The sequence below is a fragment of the Trachymyrmex cornetzi genome, unplaced genomic scaffold (assembly GCF_001594075.2).
Source record: "Trachymyrmex cornetzi isolate Tcor2-1 unplaced genomic scaffold, Tcor1.1 scaffold637, whole genome shotgun sequence".
Lineage (NCBI taxonomy): Eukaryota > Metazoa > Arthropoda > Insecta > Hymenoptera > Formicidae > Trachymyrmex > Trachymyrmex cornetzi.
Genome location: NW_017299956.1, coordinates 128,924 through 148,650, shown reverse-complemented (window position 1 = coordinate 148,650; position 19,727 = coordinate 128,924). Strand labels below are relative to the sequence as shown.

The window sequence follows — 19,727 nt, the reverse complement described above, 5'->3', positions numbered from 1 at the left end:
TCGTTCATTGGCGAAAGTCCGGCATGACACGACCGATGTGATACCATGATATGTTTATAATCGTAGCCACATGTTCGAGTATGAGTTACATTGCGTATTGCGGTTACATTGCGTATTACATCTTGATCGAGACATCGGCAAAACGGCGGGCGGTACGTGTGTTTCCAATATATTTTAAATATATCAACGACAAAAAAGAGATGACAAGAAACCGCGCATAGAATAACCAGTCTCTCGCAAATCTGTTATAAGATCGCGCGGTATATCATTATCGACTTAGTGCCCATAACTTTACTCTAGTATTATATCCACATCGCTTGTCTTTACACAAACGCAAATACACATTACGTTTAACGCGCAAACAACAAATACGGTTGCAAACAAATTCCTCTGTCCGTGCGTCGCCTAATTATTCATCTCCTGCACACCGTGCATCTTACGATTGCAGAATATAATTTAAATTACGACAGCGCGTGTGGACAGTTTCGTATATAAAAGCCAATCTGATTTATCGACGAGAAGTCGATTACAATAAAAAGACATACACGTGGATGCAAAATCGTGCAAAACTAAAGCTATATATCGTTACATTTTAGAATTTTAGTGTATTACAAAAGGTAACGTATATATTTAACGCGCGTATAAATTAATGTTATGACTGTAATTTGAGATATACGTACAATATATGCGTTGTGTCGTGAGAGCGCGATTCGTAAAAATGTTACATAATACATTTATTTTCGCACTTTTCTCTGTTGTGATTGTCTGCTAAAGTTTATTAACGATTGCCTTCTATATAAAAAAAAATATTAAAAATTCAATAATTTCACAGATATAGTCATTACATATAATTTATGAATGAATGTTATATGAATAAATTAGCAATGATAAATTACAAATTAATAAAAACTAATAAGTTTTTATAGACTCCTTTAATTAAAACAATTAATGAAACCATAAAAAATATATTACAGGCATAGGAGTCGACGCTGGTTATCAATTAACGCAATTTTTCTTAATACTAAAAATATAAACCTTAACTTTGAACGTTTCCACTCATGATTTGAGTCTTCATCAGCAATCTTTCCCCTAGCGCAAACTGTATGAGATGAGCTTTCTAACTTTGTGAGTATGTGACTTACCTCACAACAGTAAACGGTTCAATTTTTGAGAAGAAATACGTTGGAGATATTATTTTGTCATGCAATATTTCAATCGTTGCGCTAGGGGGAAAGATTGCTGATGAAGATTCAAACCATGAGAATGAAACGTTCAAAGTTAAGGTTTATATTTTTAGTATCATGAATAGGATATATGAAACAGATAGGTGTAGATAATGTAACAAAATATTTCAAACGTTCAGGATGCTTTGTTTTTTCAATGTTGGTTTTTATTTTGTTTCGCAACTACGTTACATTTATCTTTATAGCGCACTACGAGAAATTAGATCAATTTATTATAAGACGTAGAGTGCATTGCGTATTTTCTAAAATGACACTAACAAAATTTTTGAATGAACCAACCATCAAAGATAGATTGAATGAGCAAATAGATCTTTTTGACGCATCTGCGTCAATAAATAGACAGTTTTTGCAATACCATTTATCCAGATACGATGAACACTAAGGTTACGTTATCTTCTTTTTAACTTATTAATTAAGAAAAGGATAACGTGATTTTGGCGTTCACCGTATTTAAATTCACGTTATTGCAAAAACTCCCTAATACCTATCATCCGTTAACGCACAATAACTTTGACAAAAAGAATGAACGTTAATCATATAGACTGAATTACAGACTCGTTCAGTTATTATAATTATTATCATTATTCGTTTTGAGAAGAAAACATCGCGTGATAAATACATGAAGGTAAACGACATTGTTGGTTATATATATGTGAAGCATTACTTCAATCGACACGATGTCTTATCAAGAGAGATTATATGATAGAAACAGTATTGTATTGTACAGTAGCGATTATATTTTCTTTTACACGTTTAGTAACGGAATAATTAATATGCATAAGAGAAAACGAGATCAAAAGATTATTGAAGATAATAGTTATCGAGTTCAGGATTGACTTACAGAGATCTGCCGCAGTAACAATCATGAAGTCATTACGCGGTAACAGGTTTTTCGCATTTTTTCCGTTTACAGATGGTAATTGATTGAAAAGGAAAGGAAATACCGGGAGCTGCCGTATCTACATCGTTAACTATTAACTGCATCATTACTCATAACATTTATGGACGGTGATTTACATTAATCATTTTCGCTAACTTGACATTATAGCAAACGGTAGTGTTATCTAGATGGACTAATCCGACTAATGCAATTTCTCACGAAATGGCCTGCATTGACACACAACGCGTGAAATAAAGTTCATTTTTGTATGTCTGCATATTTTAAGTCATATTTCCGGGAAATCGTCGCAACTTTGCTCAATACTGATTCATTTTATCACATTAAACTTTGCGATTTCATTTTAAGTAAGTAAACAGGATTCGCCACATAATATATTTCCATATTAGTTCCATTTGTATAAAGTCAAATTCTCTCGGAGGAAATGTAATTATATTCCTCTATTTTATTAATTTGCAACACTGTTGCTATATTTGAAATCATGATATGCAATATTCGATTACTATAAAGGAGATGATATATGTAGATTGCTTTATTGAATTCGCGAATAGATCTACTCTTGAAGATGCATCTTTGCAGTTAAGAATAAAGTATATATAAATATTCGTGTCCGCTCGCAATTTCCGCAAAACATCCTTTTTAAGACACCGTAATAGGATTAGAGAGGAGAAGAGGAGACGATGAAGTTTGAGACCTTCCTCCTTTCCCCCGGAGCAGAGTTAGGTGAAGGGAAAAGGTGGTCATCGGGGAGGAGAATCCACAACTTTCCTCCGGGGGTTGCTATATATATGAATTGCCAGGTGATTCACCCTTGCGAAACTTAAAGCAGCTGTCTTTTACTTGTTATTTCATCGCTGATTTTCAGCCCACTCGCTGGATCGACAGCTCGCGCATCTTGCGTTTACATAGAATAGCGAGAGAGATTAGATGCTGCCCATCATACGTGCCCTGGATACCGATTTTCGATTACCAACCATGATCATAGCCCTCTATTAAATTAATTCTACCGAAAAATAGCTGTTAGATGTCTTCATTAATTTTCTTTTTTTTTTACCGTACTTTCTTACTATCATGCAATAATAATCTGTATATAAAGAATCTGTAATAAAGAACAAGCAGGTATTGATATTTTTTTTCAAACTAAATCGCACAACATTCGCTAAAATTTCAGGCCTAGGTCTGGGCCCGCATACGCCGGAAGAAGTTCTGGCGGCGGCCGCAGCGGCGTTACATCACCATCATCAAGGTCCCGGCGGTCCTACGATGAGGCCTCTGAGGCCGCCGCTACCGCCGGGGATGCTCCATACATCACCGCATCCTTTGGCTACGCATCATCCCCTCACGGCGCCACATCATCCCCTCGTACCTCCTCATCATCCGGAAGAGGACGGTGTCGTCGATGACCCCAAAGTCACGCTCGAGGGTAAAGAGCTCTGGGAGAAATTTCATAAGCTCGGGACAGAAATGGTCATCACGAAGAGTGGCCGGTAAGTGTCAACGTCATCTTCGACATCGTTATCATGATTACGATCCTTTGTTGCTAATTGAGCAATCGTTGGCTCTCCCAAGACTGAAGCAATCAGAATGCCATCTACCAAGTTTCATCGCACGCGCGCGTCTACATGAATTTGTAATGTTTAACAGACATCAAATGACCGAAGCTATAAGACTTTAGTCCACTTATGATATCTTGCTGATTGCGTGACACGTTATCGAAAATTGCGGTTTCGTTTGGAGCGTTTTGACATAAATATAATCGACGTATGAGTCGCGCGTGTTTGTGTCAAACGATGACTGCCAACTTGTGATACTTGGCACTATTTTCCTCGATATGTGACAAAAATTATTTTTATTATTACTTTACTATCGCCTGAGATACTAGAAAGTAATCTAAAATGCATGTATAATTTTCATATCTATAATTATTCTTCTTTCGATTATTTGAAAATGTTTTTCACGCTTAAGTATGATTAATTGTCGGCGCGAAAATTTTTTTTTTGTTAGTGAATTTAAGTTAAAAATATTTTTATGGACAACTTTACGCTAAAAGTAGTACACTGTAAAAGCTACAGCACACAAAAATCTTGAGCGGTAAGATGTAAACAGTAAGGAAATCAATATATTGAACTTGCTACTGCTTACTGTGATCTTATACTCAGGAAAAGAATTTGTTGATATGTGACCAGCCTCATCTTTTTTATTATCCTAATCAAAAATTTGATTAGAATAACCAAATTTTTGGTTAGGACAATAAAAAAGTTGAGGTTGGTCATATATCAACAAAACTTTTTTCTGAGTGTACAGTCTTTGTGCGATTGGTCAATTCGCTTACTGTTTACATTTTTTTACTGCTTAAGTCTTTTTGTGTATCATGATCTTAGATGTTAAAGGAACAATGGTAACCTAATCTCTTAAATTAAATAAATTTTGTTATTTTTAACTTTTATGTGCATCAAAATGCAAATCAATTTATTTCTGTGGTTGTATTGCTTATTAGTTTCAAAGTAAACAACATGACGATATCCATAGTAACACTAGAAGTACTAACCTTTTTTACTAAAAAGATCAAGCAGATAAATTACAATGAAAATAAAAAACGTGCTGAAAATTGTTTGAAAAATCAAATATTTTATTAGTATAAAGCCGTAAAAGACCAAAACATTTTTTAGAATCATATTTTTTTACACAAAAAATATAATATTAATTTAAAACAGAAACGATCACTAAAATGACCTTTCGATACTTCTAGTTTAACATATGTACTTAGCAAATAATAAACTAAAATTTGAATGAAATTTAATATATCTTTTAAATCATATTGTTTAAGTCCATTATTTTAATGAATATATTGAGTAGAAGCAGTAACGACCTAGAAATGATTAAAAACTCAAATTGAGCATAATTTAACATTATGAATTTAACAGTGTATGATGGCAGTATTGTAAAAAGTACTAAAAGTATTAAGTGTATACAGCATGTTCCAAAATTCACAACTTAAAATATTATATAGTAAGAAAGTTCTCGAAAAATTAAGTAAAAAGGTAAATTTGTATTTCAAGCAATAGTTTTTGAGATAGGATAGAGCAGAGTTTTTTCGTCGATTTCTCGCGATATATTTATATTTCTGAACAGAATATGTTGACTATTTAAAAATTGTGCTTGTGCCCTCAAGTAGCACTCATGATTGTATAATGTAATTATAAGCATGTCACTATATACTAAAGAGATATTGTTTGCTATCGTAAATTTCCGTACCGTATTTATTTTAAAATTGAAACTGACGGAATAACTCCACTCTACACCTCAATAAAGGTTTAAATATGAATAACTACAGACCTAACCTGTGTCACCTGTGTGAATATTAGTGAACGCACTTCACATGAAAATGCTACCGTACGCGCGACTCATGGACAAGTGGCCATAACGTAATCTGTGATAAGTTATATTAAAACCCTTGTAACTCTCTCTAAAACTACTGTTTAAAATAAAAATTTACAAAATTTTTACTTAATTTTTCGAGAATCTTTATGCTACGATATTTTGAATTATAAATTTTGGGACAATATTTTGTAAAAAAATAGCGAAGGCTAGTTACATATAAATTTTTGCTCTTGTAGATATTATACACACACACATAAGAAACTTGACAACTTTGTTTGAGAGATGTGGCCGCGAGTAAAGTACTCTCGAACGAACTTGATACCTCAAATAAACATGAGAAAAAGATCTCATGCGGGTTGTCTCAATTTGCTCATTGATGTTCGCGAACATACAATGCAGAGTTTTTAATTCTCTTGGCAAATTAAATTGAACAAAGAGACGTTCTAAATTTTGTTATTAAAAGAAATGTTAATTAAATAAAATACATAGGAAGATATTGAAAATAATTGTCTATTGCAAATTCGATTTTTTTATTCTGATTTTTTCTCGCATAATACAAAGAAAGAAAGTAAAAACTTATAATGGCGACATATCGATTTTATCTTTAGGTCCTGCGAGAAGAAAGCGTCACTACAGACAAGCAATTTTATTACATGCGAATTTGCGCGTGTGCTCTCTCGAGGAGCATTTACTTTGCGTTATTGCGTACACGTATCACGCATGTATAACGCACACGTGTCCGCACGTATAACGATCCCCTGATCCCCGTGCACGTGTACGGGGGTTGCATCACACGGCACTTTCCCGATGTGATGTGTAGCAGCGCAACGGTAAGAAGATATCACTGCGAAGTTGTAGGCTCTCCCTTCGTCGTCAAACAATTGAAACTTGTCACTCCCACTACCCTCGATCATGCTTTTGTGCCCTCCCTTTTTCCCTCTCTCACATCCTTGCCCTTCAATTTTTGCTTTCTCCTTTTCTCGAAGCGTGAACTTATCTACCTCACCCTATTCCACGAAGTCATGATCGTTCGGTAGTATTGTCGTGCTGGCAAAGAAAATAACGCGCTTGATATGGAAGGCGGCGAATGAGCAAGCCAAGAAGAGAGAGAGAGAGAGGGGGGGGGGGGGGGAGAGAAACGATGAAGAACCGAGCTCTGTTTCGCGATGATAGATCGAGCTGCAAACGGGCAGGTATATCGAGTCTGAATGAAGACGACGCGACGGCAAACTATAATAGCCGAGACTAGAGCACGCGCCCGCGCGACGAAAGGGTGAGCATACACGCTTACATATTTCATGTGCGATGTATACAGGTGCTAAAGCGCGCGGGCGCGCGTGTACGTGGATTATGGCTATACCGATGTGAAAACATCGAACGCCCTTCGTGAACGTGTGTATTGGCCGGATTAAATCTTCCTCGCTCTTTTCCTTCCGCGGCTAACGCGCTTTCCTCGCTTCTCGTGAACGCGTACGTTTGCTCTTCTAATCTTCTAATTCGTTAGAGTCGCAATGACGGGAGGATCGTTTTAAGGGATTGCGCTGTGAGAATCGATGGCTTAGATAAAATCAGCGGTAATTAGCAACGTAATCATTATATTAATTTTTACTGAGAAGATATATTCATAGAAACAAAAGGTAAATACAAGAAAAATTGTTTTAAAATTTGAGACTCAAACTGATATTGTATATATCAATTGTGTTATATTTAGGCCGGTATTCATAATCGATCATTATTTAACGAATAATCACAGTTTTATAAATCTTTGATTATTCATCAACTTATATTTAATTTTTATATGGATTTGTATAGTCTTCGGATATTTTTTACTTTATGAAACGCTGATTTATAAATTACTTCGGCAACTTTGGATTGACGAAATTGTAGATTTGAATCATTCATTTGTTTATTTGGATGATAAACTCTATATATACATAGTATAATGTATATATGGAGCATTAAGGAGACGCTACTTCTTAGTCAATAGACAGATTATTCATAATAATATGTAAAACGATTAAAATAATGGAATAAAAAGATTACTAATAGCATCTTATGCCATTATATATGATTATTGTTAATTTTATATGTTACTAAATATTTTCAAAATGACAAAATCAAAGTTGTATGCCCTTTTGATGTATACGCATCGTCCATTTGATGTATTTTACCTTTTTTCATTGAAGAATATAAATTTCTTGTAAACTCTACGGTCAGTTTAAATGAAACATTACGAAAACACAAACTTAAGCGTTTACTTTATAATTATATTACAATTTTTTAATTATATACAATTTTTTAATTGTTGTCTTATACGCAAATGTCTCTCAATTTAAAAAAGAATAACTACAGAATAAGATTATACCTCCAACTTGTAATGTAAAATTTTATAAATTTAAAATTAAATATCTTCAAAATGGTATGGTAAAAGTCAATAAAATTTTTTTTAGATATTATTGATATTATTAACTTTTGTATTACACATGTATATTATACATGAAAAGAATTTTTGCTTAGAATTTACCCTGAAAATATGATAGTCATGGGACAACATTGTATTTCGAGGAATTTTAATGTAAATCTCTCATTTATTAATAAAACTCTGTCTACAATAAAGTGTAAAGTAAGTTTGATTAATTTTACTGAAGTGCATGGTAAAAATCTTTAAAATATTGTATTGTACCACAAGTACTATATTTTCAGAGTAAATTTTAAAAGATAATTCTCTCCATGTAAACTTGTCTTTCATCAAAAGCGAGCACATTGTCATACATCTTTTTCCTTTATAACACATCTTCAATCATATAATTGTAAATAACAGTTTTTTCAAACACAAATTTCAAATACAGACAAAACAGACATTTGATATAAAATATCAATTCGAAATATGAATCTGTAATTAATTACATTCTCAATTAAAGATTAAAAATTATTTATGACTTTCGGCTTTAGATGTGATATTGTCGATAAGCTATCAGTAATTTTATTAATATAACAAAACGACCCACACACACACACACACACACACACACACACACACACACACACAAAATAGTTTTAGCGCATGCTTATCATATATGATCTGCCAATCTTAGCTGCGTTTTTGATAAATATAAGGCATAATATGAAAAATAACAATTGATCGCGATATTTAGTAATTTAATTTACAACATCGTACAGCAAGTTGAATACATGAAGGAACGACTGATTTAAAATCGACAAGATAATTCATACGCGTGCAATGACACATCGTAATGATCCGTTATCGAACTGTAATAATTATCCCTCTTTCTTATGTGACAGCTGTTCTATATCTAAAATTTATTCAACGGTTCACATCTTAAATGCTACAATAAACTGAGCTATAACGGTCACGTGGACATTCATACAAGAAATTAGCATTATTATGATGACAATGTTAATTTATTACAGTCCATATATATTAATCTTTTAAAAGTTTCGACTTAACATAGCAATTCAGTTAAATATTGTTCTTACAAATTTTGAAGACAAACTATTGTCTATAAAAGATACAATTTTAGTAATTTCCAGTAGAATGGAGATTAAGTGATTAAATAAGCAGAAATAAAACCACTATACTGAAAAAAAAGGATTGGCTGCAGCAGCAAATTAGATGGTAAAATATGACATAGCATTTTTAATTGGCTGTAATAGCCAATTTTTGGTTGCAACAGCCAATTTTTGGTTGCGTTTGCCTATCCGCAATGTCAGTATAGGATTTCGATAGATTAACAGCCAAAAATTGGCTGCTGCAATCAATTAAAAATGCTATGTCATATTTTACCATCTAATTTGCTGCAACAGCCAATCCTTTTTTTCAGTGTACTACTTTTCTTTAGAAATTATGGTTATTAAAAAGAAGTACTTGCATCATTAACGAAACACGTGAATAATCAGCCAACAACGAAAAAGTTGAGTCAACCTTGTCGAAATGAGCAGGCTCGACAGTGTTCTTATCAGAATCGGAGGATTGGTCTTCCCGATCGATCTAAAATCGCGTTTGGTGTTCGCGATTCGAGCGACGCCGATCGATCGCAATCTTGAGGACTAGCAGCGCTCTAAATCAATCTCCATCGATAAATAATAACCTCCCCCCCCCCCCCCCCCCCTCTCTCTCGCTCTCTCTGTCCGGTATCTGTAGTATCCGCTCGCTCGCGATCGAGTTTCAGCGAAACAACGAGCGAGAACCGCACCGTACTACGCCGGATCTCCGTAACGACCGATCATCGATAATTATACGCGTGGAAATTACGCTGGGATCCGTTCGCTAGACCCCGAGTTCGAATCCCGTCCGGTGGTCTACGTCTCAATACAGCATACGCGTTTGACACGTTCGCCACCACATGCAAAGCACATTTACACTTGAAGCGTGCGTGATCTACCAGACGCACCCCGCGCCCTCTCGTTCTCACCCTTTTCGTATCTCGCCCGCAGCATTACTTTGAACAAGGGTGTCCTGAAAGAAGTATTTCGCAGTAAAGAGGTATTTAGCATAGTCTTCACAGTTGAACATTAATTGATGTAACTTTTTATTTCTTCATGTTAAATAAATATCACGGTATAATAAAGATTTTACGTTATAGTTAAAGATAAATGAAAAATAAAATTTGTTTTGACGCGAAGCTCTCAATTTAGCCTAAATCCGTAACGTTTTATGAATTTTTCTGTGGGAATATATACCTGCTACTGTTCTCCACGACATCCTATGCACTCATATACACGCGCACATACAATGAGACGCAGCAGTATCGTAGATGCACATAATAGCGAGCATGTAATGCCAGAGGGGGTACCGTGGGGTGGGGCCGGAAACGGGTGGAGGGGGAGAGGGGGTCTTAAGTATAGGGCAGCCTTAACGATGTTTGTTTTATACATTGGCAGCCTCTTCTCGAACCTGTAATCTTTCTAAACGAGATATTACCCGGACCCGTTGCGATACACAAACCCTTACCCGAATGGGTCGTGTGGTGTGCGTTCGAGAAAGGAAGAGGAAGAGCGGATGAAAATGTGCGAGGGAAAGTGAGACAGAGAGAGATGATGAAGGGGAGATGAGGTTTGGGCGAAAATTTTGTACTGTGCTCTCGTGTTCGCTGCTCCGAACGAAGAAGAGTCAGCGCCACGACGCGACGAGGAGACAGGGGAATACGGCCTCGGGACCCAAAATTGCCTCTCCTCCTCCGCCTTCGACTGCCTTCAAATTGCTCATCATTCACAGGTTTCACGTTTATAGGTATATACGCACGCACGCATACATGCACGCACGCACGCACGCACGCACGCACGCACGTACGTACGTATGCACGCGTGTGCGCTCGTACTGGCCATGGCACTGAATTAAGAGAACACCAATTAAAAGCAGACTGGCACGAAATTCGTCAGTGCCGACGCTGCTGAAATCCATGTTTTTAGGCTGCGATCTTGACATGGACGAATTGACTTAACGATGAGATGTGTAAGTGCTTTAATTCTTCTGATTTCTAAATCAAATAGGCGCGCGCAGAGCGACCACAGGAGCAAACAAAGCGCGAGCCATCAAAGGGACCCGTGAAATCTTATGTAATCTGTTTAACATTCATCTTCGTCACTTTCAATTTCTTGGCTAACGCTGGCACGAGCCATCGCATAGTTTCGTGCCGTTTTCGACATCTTGTGAAACATGAATATATTCTCTTGGTATCGTTTATTTCGCAAATCGTTGAATCTAAAGAGGGGGAAACCGCGCACGTCTTTAAAGTCAAGTTTGCGAGAATTGCAAAACATTGCTCCGACATATCTTATGTTTAATCTATAATATCAATACCGATATGCGAAAAATGATATTGCGAGCAGTGTCGATGCGGTATCTGCGTGAAACACGCTTATATTATAGGGAGGCAACATTTTTTTCTGCGCATTGCTCTATCTTTTGGCATCTCCCCCTCTCCCCCTCTCTCGTTCTCGTTCTTCTTTCTCTCTCAATAGCTAAAGTTCATCTCATCTCTATCATACGCGCGCATGCGTGACAGGTTTGCACGCAATTTCTCTGTTGCGTTCAACTCAAATGCTCACCCTTATCAAGTTGTTGTTCTCTCTCTCTCTCTCTCTCTCTCTCTCTCTCTCTCTCTCTCTCTCTCTCTCTCTCTCGCTCCCTCTCTCTCCCTCTCGCCTCTTCTATATGCAGAATCGCGCGCGCTTGTCACGGGGTAACCGAGCTCGATATAATTAGCCATATAGTGGACTCACACGCGCGTGCGAACCTGAAAATGCATGCCGCGATTGTGGTAGAAGTGTCGGTATATCCACCGCCATGTATCGACGTTTTCTTCGGGGTTGCGGTTCAATGACGGTCGCTACGAATGAGATGAGGGTGTCTGAAAAAGCGAGAATGCCATTCCTCCCCTGTTGAACCGTCGCTGAAAGCGTGTCTTTCGCTGCTTGTCGCGTGCTTCGACCTTTCGCACCTAATTTTTTTTTACGATCAAGTGCAATAACGTCATTACTTGAATATGAGAAAATTTAAGAAACAAGTTGGATGATTTTTTTCATAAGTTTAATATTAAATATATAATATCGAAACTGAGAAATGAAAAATTCCTTTTTAACTGTTTGTTTGCAATTTGATTTTTTTTTGCCATAAGCGAAATTTCACTCTTAAATAAAAAAGAACAGAATCTGGTTCCCTCTTATTGCTAAGTTATACATTTTTAAATACATTTCCATTTTTCCTTATTTCTATTAAATTTTCAATTTTTAAATAAAAAGGTTTTAACATTTAAGTTAAAAGATCCAAATTGTAGACTGAGGAAGTAAAAATATGATTGTAAACGGAGGCTTAAACATTATAGAATATACAATTTTTTAATGAATATCTGATACTAATTGTATAAACAAATAATATATTGACGTGATAGTAAAATAACGAGTTTCGTAATCTGCTCTTAAAAAGATTGTGATCATCGGATTAAAAATACAATTATAACTGATTAATATTAGAGATGTATACCTATACGTCGCTGTTTATCTTTCGGTGTGAAAGTAGCTTGCGTCATTGCAATCGACTCGTCTCGCGAGCTTCGCGTGACGCTAATAAGGAAGTCTCTCGTGTCGGGATATTGAAACCGACAGTTCGTAACGGCGAGTTGACATTTCGGTTTCGTCATATTTCGGAACGAGACATACAAGAAATCGAGCTCGAGAGAATAGTCGAGTTTTTTTTTTTTTAAGTGCCTGGCCTTGCTTCGCACTCTCTCAACGCCCTCCACTCTCCCAGGTCACACTCTTTAAGAGCGATGGTATCTGCCCTGGACGACTTTAAGCCTTCTCACGTTCCGCTAGTTTTTCCGCTGCAAAGTATCGCGTTTTACGCTTTATGCTTCGACGAAAGTCATTAGCGAGTCTTGAAGATCATTATCCAAAGAGAGACATTTCATAAAGCCAAGAAGGAAAAGAAGGGGGAAAAACTGAAATCACGAGCATGTGCGTTGCATGAGCGTTGATTTAAGACCGTCGCAGCCACCGTTTTGGAGAATCAAGATGGTGGCTCCGTGTCGAAAACGCACACGCGATAAAGAAAGAAAAACGTAAGCAACGCCCCTGTTTGCGGGATATTAGCGCAACGTATTCGCATTCGAAGCCTATAATCTTTTCGTGCCAGTTAAACGATAGCTGTCCTGTGCATTCCGCGCGCCCGGTAATTATACAAATCGAGGGGGGGGAGGGGATATAATCGCCGCATTCTTGCATCACCGCTCATAAATATTAGCCAAAGCGTCAATTCATTACCGCGCTGGTACGTGCCGCAGGCACTTTGTCTCCAACAGCTCTATAGGTACCTATATCGGTTACACCTTTCTCTCATGCGGCCTCGATCGCCATGTGAAAATCATGCATATTGTCTCGTATATAAAAAAGAGAAAAAAAAGAAAAAGGAAAAACAGAAAATGAAGAGACGCGATTACGTAATTTCAATTGCGATTCGATGTGGGTAACGACAGGGTGTCCCGCGGCTGCCGCCGATTCTTTCCGTGGCTTTACATTAAACAAAAAAAAAAAGAAAGAAATCGTCTGTTCCCCCAGCGGCTATCTTATTAATTAAATATGTATTAAAAAGGGCTATAAACTAAGTGAAAACACAAAAATGTAAGTGCTAAGGAAATATAATAGTGAGCGCTAAAACAAATTAAAACAAAAATAAATAGAAATGAATATAAAACAAACGGCGTTTCGACTCCGATCGGATCATTATCAGTATTAGACGTGTGAAAACTTTCAATAAATTAATAGTATAAACATATTTGAAATAGCAACGGCCTATAACTAAAAATTACAAACTACGAACATAAAAACTTTTTTAATTGTACTAACTTCAGCTGGATGTATAAAATGGTAATAAAATAACATACTATGGTTATCGCAACGGTATTAAAAATATAGCTGTTGTATAGAGATCATCTTTGCGCAAGATGGTACAGAGAAAACTCGCTATAGACATGTCGCAATACGTTAGTTAATATATTAAGTTCATGTTGATGACAAATAGCTAATAAAACAGCCTATCAAGATAACAAAGTATAAAATAAGGAACGTTCGTTAATAAAATTATTATTATCTTATTATTTGTTCACCGGTCGACAGGTTTTTCGCATCTTCAACCACTTTATCTCATATCGTTTTTGCTTCTTCACTGCACCTTGCTATCTATATCTCATTCTTTTCTTTGCCTTCGCAATTAATTTTCTTTTTGATATTTTTTGTTATATATACAATATTATTAAGTTAAGTTATTATCGCGCGTAAATCTGTTTTAATATTAAATCACTCACCCATTCATCCATTTGTTTAATATCTTTCAGTACTGCTTTTTATCCACGTTTAACTGTCTTCTTTTCTTTTCTTCTTTCTGTTCTTCGTACTCCTTTTTTCCCGTACTGACGTACTCTTTCTTCGTCGGCTTTGTTTTTTTTTTTTTTTTACTTTATTCAAACGCGAGTGTCCTTATCTTCGACGGCACTTGGCGGCGTGTGTCTCAAGGTTACAAAAGCCCGTACACGCGATTACGAGATAGTGCATCCCATCGTATCGACGCACGCGAAGCTGTTTTGCGCGCGCCGCACTGCGTGACGCTCAACAAGAGAAAGTGCTGAACCCCGCGTTTTAGAATGATTTTTCTTGCTCGTGAGCTTCCAACTATCCGTGGAAACCCGCACTTTTCACACCATGAGCGGCATTTAACGATCGGCGCGAAACTCGGCGCGTGTCGGTTGCATGCAAGTCACGCATTCATATTGATTGAATTTCCATCGTCGAGCTTTTACCATCCGATAGCTAAATTTTTTTCAATAAAAATTAAAGTATTCCGAGGTAGAAAAAAAATACGGCTTTTATGAAAATATAAAAAGTAGAGGAGGTATAAAGAAATTTTATTTACGCCTGTTATTGCCCGTCGATCTCGAAATCTCTATGTTGATGAGAATATTCTCAATGTTTCACCGATCACACTTCCCTGTCAGATGAAATATTTATTATATTTATTGGACGTTGTTCCTGCTGTTGAAATCGTACCTTAAAATTCATTGTCGAATGAAAATTTCTCAAGGTGATGAACGTACAGAAATTACTACTTACAATTGATAGTCAATGCCACGTACCGGAAGGTTATTGCGAATATATTAGCATGCGGCGAGGTAATGAGGCGTTAAATACACTGCATTGTCACGGTGATACATTTGCGCATAAAGTGCGACATTTTCTTGCCACTTGTCGCGACATTCATCATGGATACTGGGATAATCGTGTTCGCGATTTGTTTATGCGCGACGGTTTTTCAGAGCAGTCCGCAATAAAAATACAGGTGAATACAAGTTCGAGGCTACTGTTGCGCAGTTGTATGCGCGCGTCATAAATTCCCATTCTTCGTGGGATACGTTGCAAAAATCAAATTATCGCCATACTGTTATTCGAATAGTGTCGTACGGTATTGTGCCGCGTCTACGTCAGATCAGGATGCATCGTCTTTAAGGCCGCGCTTGAAGTAGGTACGCGTGATAAAGGCCGCAATGGAAATAATGCAAATAGCACGGAATCACGAGATATCATCATATATACGCGGAAGCGTCGACCGCGTTCACCGATCGCGATAAATCGGTGTGTCACGAGGAGGATAATCACATGGAGAAAACCTTGCGACACTTAACGTGACAAAAAATTCCACAAGCATAGGTGAAAATTTGTTAACACGCTGTGCAGGAAGGCGCGACGAGATCTCGGGGCAACAATTTACATTCCAAAGTGATGAACAATCGGTGAAATGATATCGAGCATTTACGCGCGTATTCGATACATTGTTAATGAATTAACGATTCATAAATTTGATATGTGATGTAACTTTAACCACTCCTCACGTTACGCCATATAATAATTCGTAAAAGCGCACGTTATAGCTTTTACGGCAGCTTGCCGCAGTTGCGTTGCTGGATCTTGATCGATCGGCGGTGCTGCGTGTACACGTTATCGAGCCGCGGGAAAAAGAGGTGATCGGATAGACGTTATCAGATCGAATTCCGCGGGAATATATTAATTTAAAGTTGCCGCGGCACGTTGCTCGTTCTCGGAGTTGGAACGGCGCGGCGCGGCGCGGCGCGGCGGGATTAAACGGCGATTGCGATCTGACGTGCGCCTCAAACAGGTGCGAGAGCTTTATTATCCGTCAGTAGAGAGCACGATACCTATTATCCTCTCGCGATACGTCGAGATCATCTTTTTCGACGCTCGCTTCAAACTCGATGGGATACGTTGAAAGCCGGGCCCGCTCGAATTTAATAGGGCATCGACGTCGGATGAGTGACGGTCTTCTCGATTAATGTCGAGGATAAAGTCCCGAATCTCTCGGATCACTCGGATGCACATTGTCAGTACGGAATGCAATGCGTTGTTATCTGAACGAGTCTGAACGGAAAAAGGGAAAAACGATTGACACGGACAATTGGTCGAAAACTGTGGTTGACGATAGTCACGTTCAATAACGAAACGAAATAGAGAATCGCCGATGACGCCGATGGCGCGGATCAGCTCGAGTTTACGATAAAACGTGTGTAACGTTATCGGTCCTTGAACACGATAGGTGCGTCCATGAAGTGTCTAATTAAGCGCCTCGCGACACATTTCCTCTGTGCATCGCGCATCGCGCATCGCGCATCGCATTCGCCTCGACTCGCGCGGCGCGCTGCTCGTATCGCACGAATGTGTAACAACGTGGCGCGTTAATAGCCGGCTTTACCGGCATCGTCTTTTACGTGCATTACAGCTGGTTTAAATCTTGATGGACACAGCAGTGCGCGTTCATTTTTATAATTACGAAATATAAATATAAACTGCCCGGGACTGATATGTACGCGGAAGGGGGATAATTATAGTTTCTTGCGTCCAACGGAATCCTCGCCTTTTTTTCTTCGCTCGTTACAGTTACCGCGTTAAAACTCAATTTGGATAATATATCCTAGAAGAATATTCTTCGATTCAGCCAAAGGATAAAAGGAGATTGAAAAAGTCGGCGGACTGCGTTTGTTAAAACGTGTATATTTTTCTAACGATAAAAACAAACTTTATAAAACGTAGCGTTATTCGCATAAATACATTTATATGAGTTATAAATATTCAAGAAAAATAGGCTACGATTGGTTGAACATTTTAATTATATCGTGAGAGTAGATTGTAAATTTAATTGAAACAGGCACATAGTATCTAGATACATTGTACCCTATTAGATAAGTTAAAAATACTAATATTATACATACATAATATATAGAGGAGAAGGTAGTATTATGGCATCTTCATTACATTGTACATAATAACTTGGTTAATAATCAATATTTAAGTTTAAAACTTGACAATTACATTCATTAAAATGTTGTTGAATCAATGGACTCAAAAGTTACGAAATATTTATTACTTAGGATACTATTAATAAAAATGTGGCGTCACATTGCATGACTCGAAGAAAAACATAGGTGGTAATGTGGCCTTCCATAAAAATAGCCTTAAAAAATTAGTTATGCTTAGAAAATAGTATTTGGTCACAAAATTAACAAAAAGGTAAAACATTTTAGAATGTATGCAAATAAATGTATGTACATGCACATAACTTCTGCATATAAGATGCTCAGTACTAAAAATCTCAATACACGAAATATAAACTATAGATTAATAGTAAGAGCTACAATCGATTATCAAATAATTATTTTGATATGAAAACTTCAAAAAAGAGGCCGTGAGTAATCAATACCCACAAAGGGCCACATTAGCAAAATGCCATGCTATTTAAATTTGCGTAACTCAAAATATATACAGTCAAATAAAATGTTAAACAGCAAACAACACACCCAAAAATACATATATTCGTGTAATAATACGCTCGAGTTTAAGAAAAATGAGGAAATAGGTGTAATTAAATGCTAAAATGTACCTCAGCAACGTTTCGAAATACTTGAAACTAAAAATGCGTTACAATAAGTGGCTATCGAGTATTGGTATATTAGTGTTATGATGTAACGGCGAACTACTGAACAAATAACTCCATAAGTAATAATTAAGATTCGCTATGTAATAGCGAAGATATTAAAGGAGACTACAATATACATATACACTGACCATAATACCACCTCTTCTCCTCTATGTATACTTACATATTTTACAAAACAAATCTACTCAGACTCTATTAAGGGATTAAGTTTTGTTTATATACAATATAAAGCCTATGAAATACTTTTGAAAGGGTTAAACGTGTGTTGCGGTTAATCAATTAATACTCTTATTACTTTGACTTTTAAAATAATTAAAGATGACACTGTATCCTTACCGTAAAGTAAATGGATCTCACAATCAGCCGAGCTGGTAGCTCATTCAAAATTTCCGAAGGCAAGACCAACGAAGGGAGAGAACGTGAGATACGTAGTGGCGTGGTAGATAGGAAGGAAGGAGATCGCTGTGCGGTCGACGGCCAATTTCTGAATGCAAATAACGGTGGTGTCGAAAGGGGGGGTCTCGCGGATGAAAACGCGGGGAGGCGGTAGTATGCAAATAGAAAGCTGTTACGGGCGTCTTCTTCGCCTTCGGCCTAACCTACGCCACTTGAATATGACGCGCGAGCCAACCCCTTTCTCACGGCGTGGAAAGTGTGAATTCAATGTGAAACACCAGGGTGAAACAAGATGTTTGAATTCCACGGCGTTTTCTCGCGTTCGTCAGTTTTTTTAACGATTTATTTTGGAACGTTGTTATCTTCCTGCAAAAATTCTTCGCGGAAATGAGGGTGTGTGTGTGGTGTGTGGTGTAGCGTAAAAATCATTAATTGAATCGTCATTCAAGCTAACTTTCTCGAAAATTACGACTTTTTATTCACAATTTTGCACATGAATGTGGAAGGAAATTTGAATCAACAAAAGTTAAACAAGTGGCTTAAAATTAAAAATATATACAATAAAGAGCATTCAGCCACAACGCTAGATGTATTATGCTCTAAAGTCATATATTTAAAATTATAATTGTACAAAGGTAGACGTTTCGATCAATATTTGACCATCTTCAGTACATTACATAAACGAGTTGTTACAATAAAAAAACATTAGATAAAGTCTAGAGTCCAAATGAGAAATTGATATACATTTCGTTTGCTAGTTTAACCATCAATTATGACGCTACATGAAATACGCTGCAATTTACATTAACGCGAAGAAATTTTTCATCAAATTGTGTGCTAATTCTTCTATGTCAGGTTGTATTTTACAATCTTGTTTTAATATGTGATTCCCAAATACTGTTGGACATTTTTCAAAACAAAAAACCGAATCTTAGTGATTTATATATGTCAATTACATTTTGTAATAAAGTAAATTTTTGTTAAAAATTCTTAAACGCTTACCACGTATTCGTGAAATCCTTGAATAGAAAAGAGACCAAAATATGATATGACAAAAAATATGATATGACAAAAACGAAATATATATCAATTTCTCATTTGGACTCTGGACTTTATCTAATGTTTCTTATTGTAACAACTCGTTTATATAATGTACTGAAGATGGTCAAATATTGACCGAAACGTCTACGTTTGTATAATTATAATTTTAAATATAATATATGACTTTAGCATAATACATCTAGCGTTATGGCTGAATGCTTTTTATAGTTTATAAATTTGAATCAATCTG

At 36.7% G+C, this 19,727-nt stretch overlaps 1 protein-coding gene across 1 annotated transcript in view; it reads left to right on the top strand.

Annotated features, from left to right (window-relative positions):
• Positions 1-3,334: 3,334 nt before the first annotated feature.
• LOC108766850 (optomotor-blind protein) overlaps positions 3,335-19,727 on the top strand; it is an 85,975-nt gene continuing 69,582 nt past the window's right edge. The window contains exon 1 of the mRNA XM_018516381.1: positions 3,335-3,629. Coding sequence (XP_018371883.1) covers positions 3,406-3,629 — 224 coding nt within the window. The 5' untranslated portion in view covers positions 3,335-3,405. The remainder of the gene's footprint in view (positions 3,630-19,727) is intronic.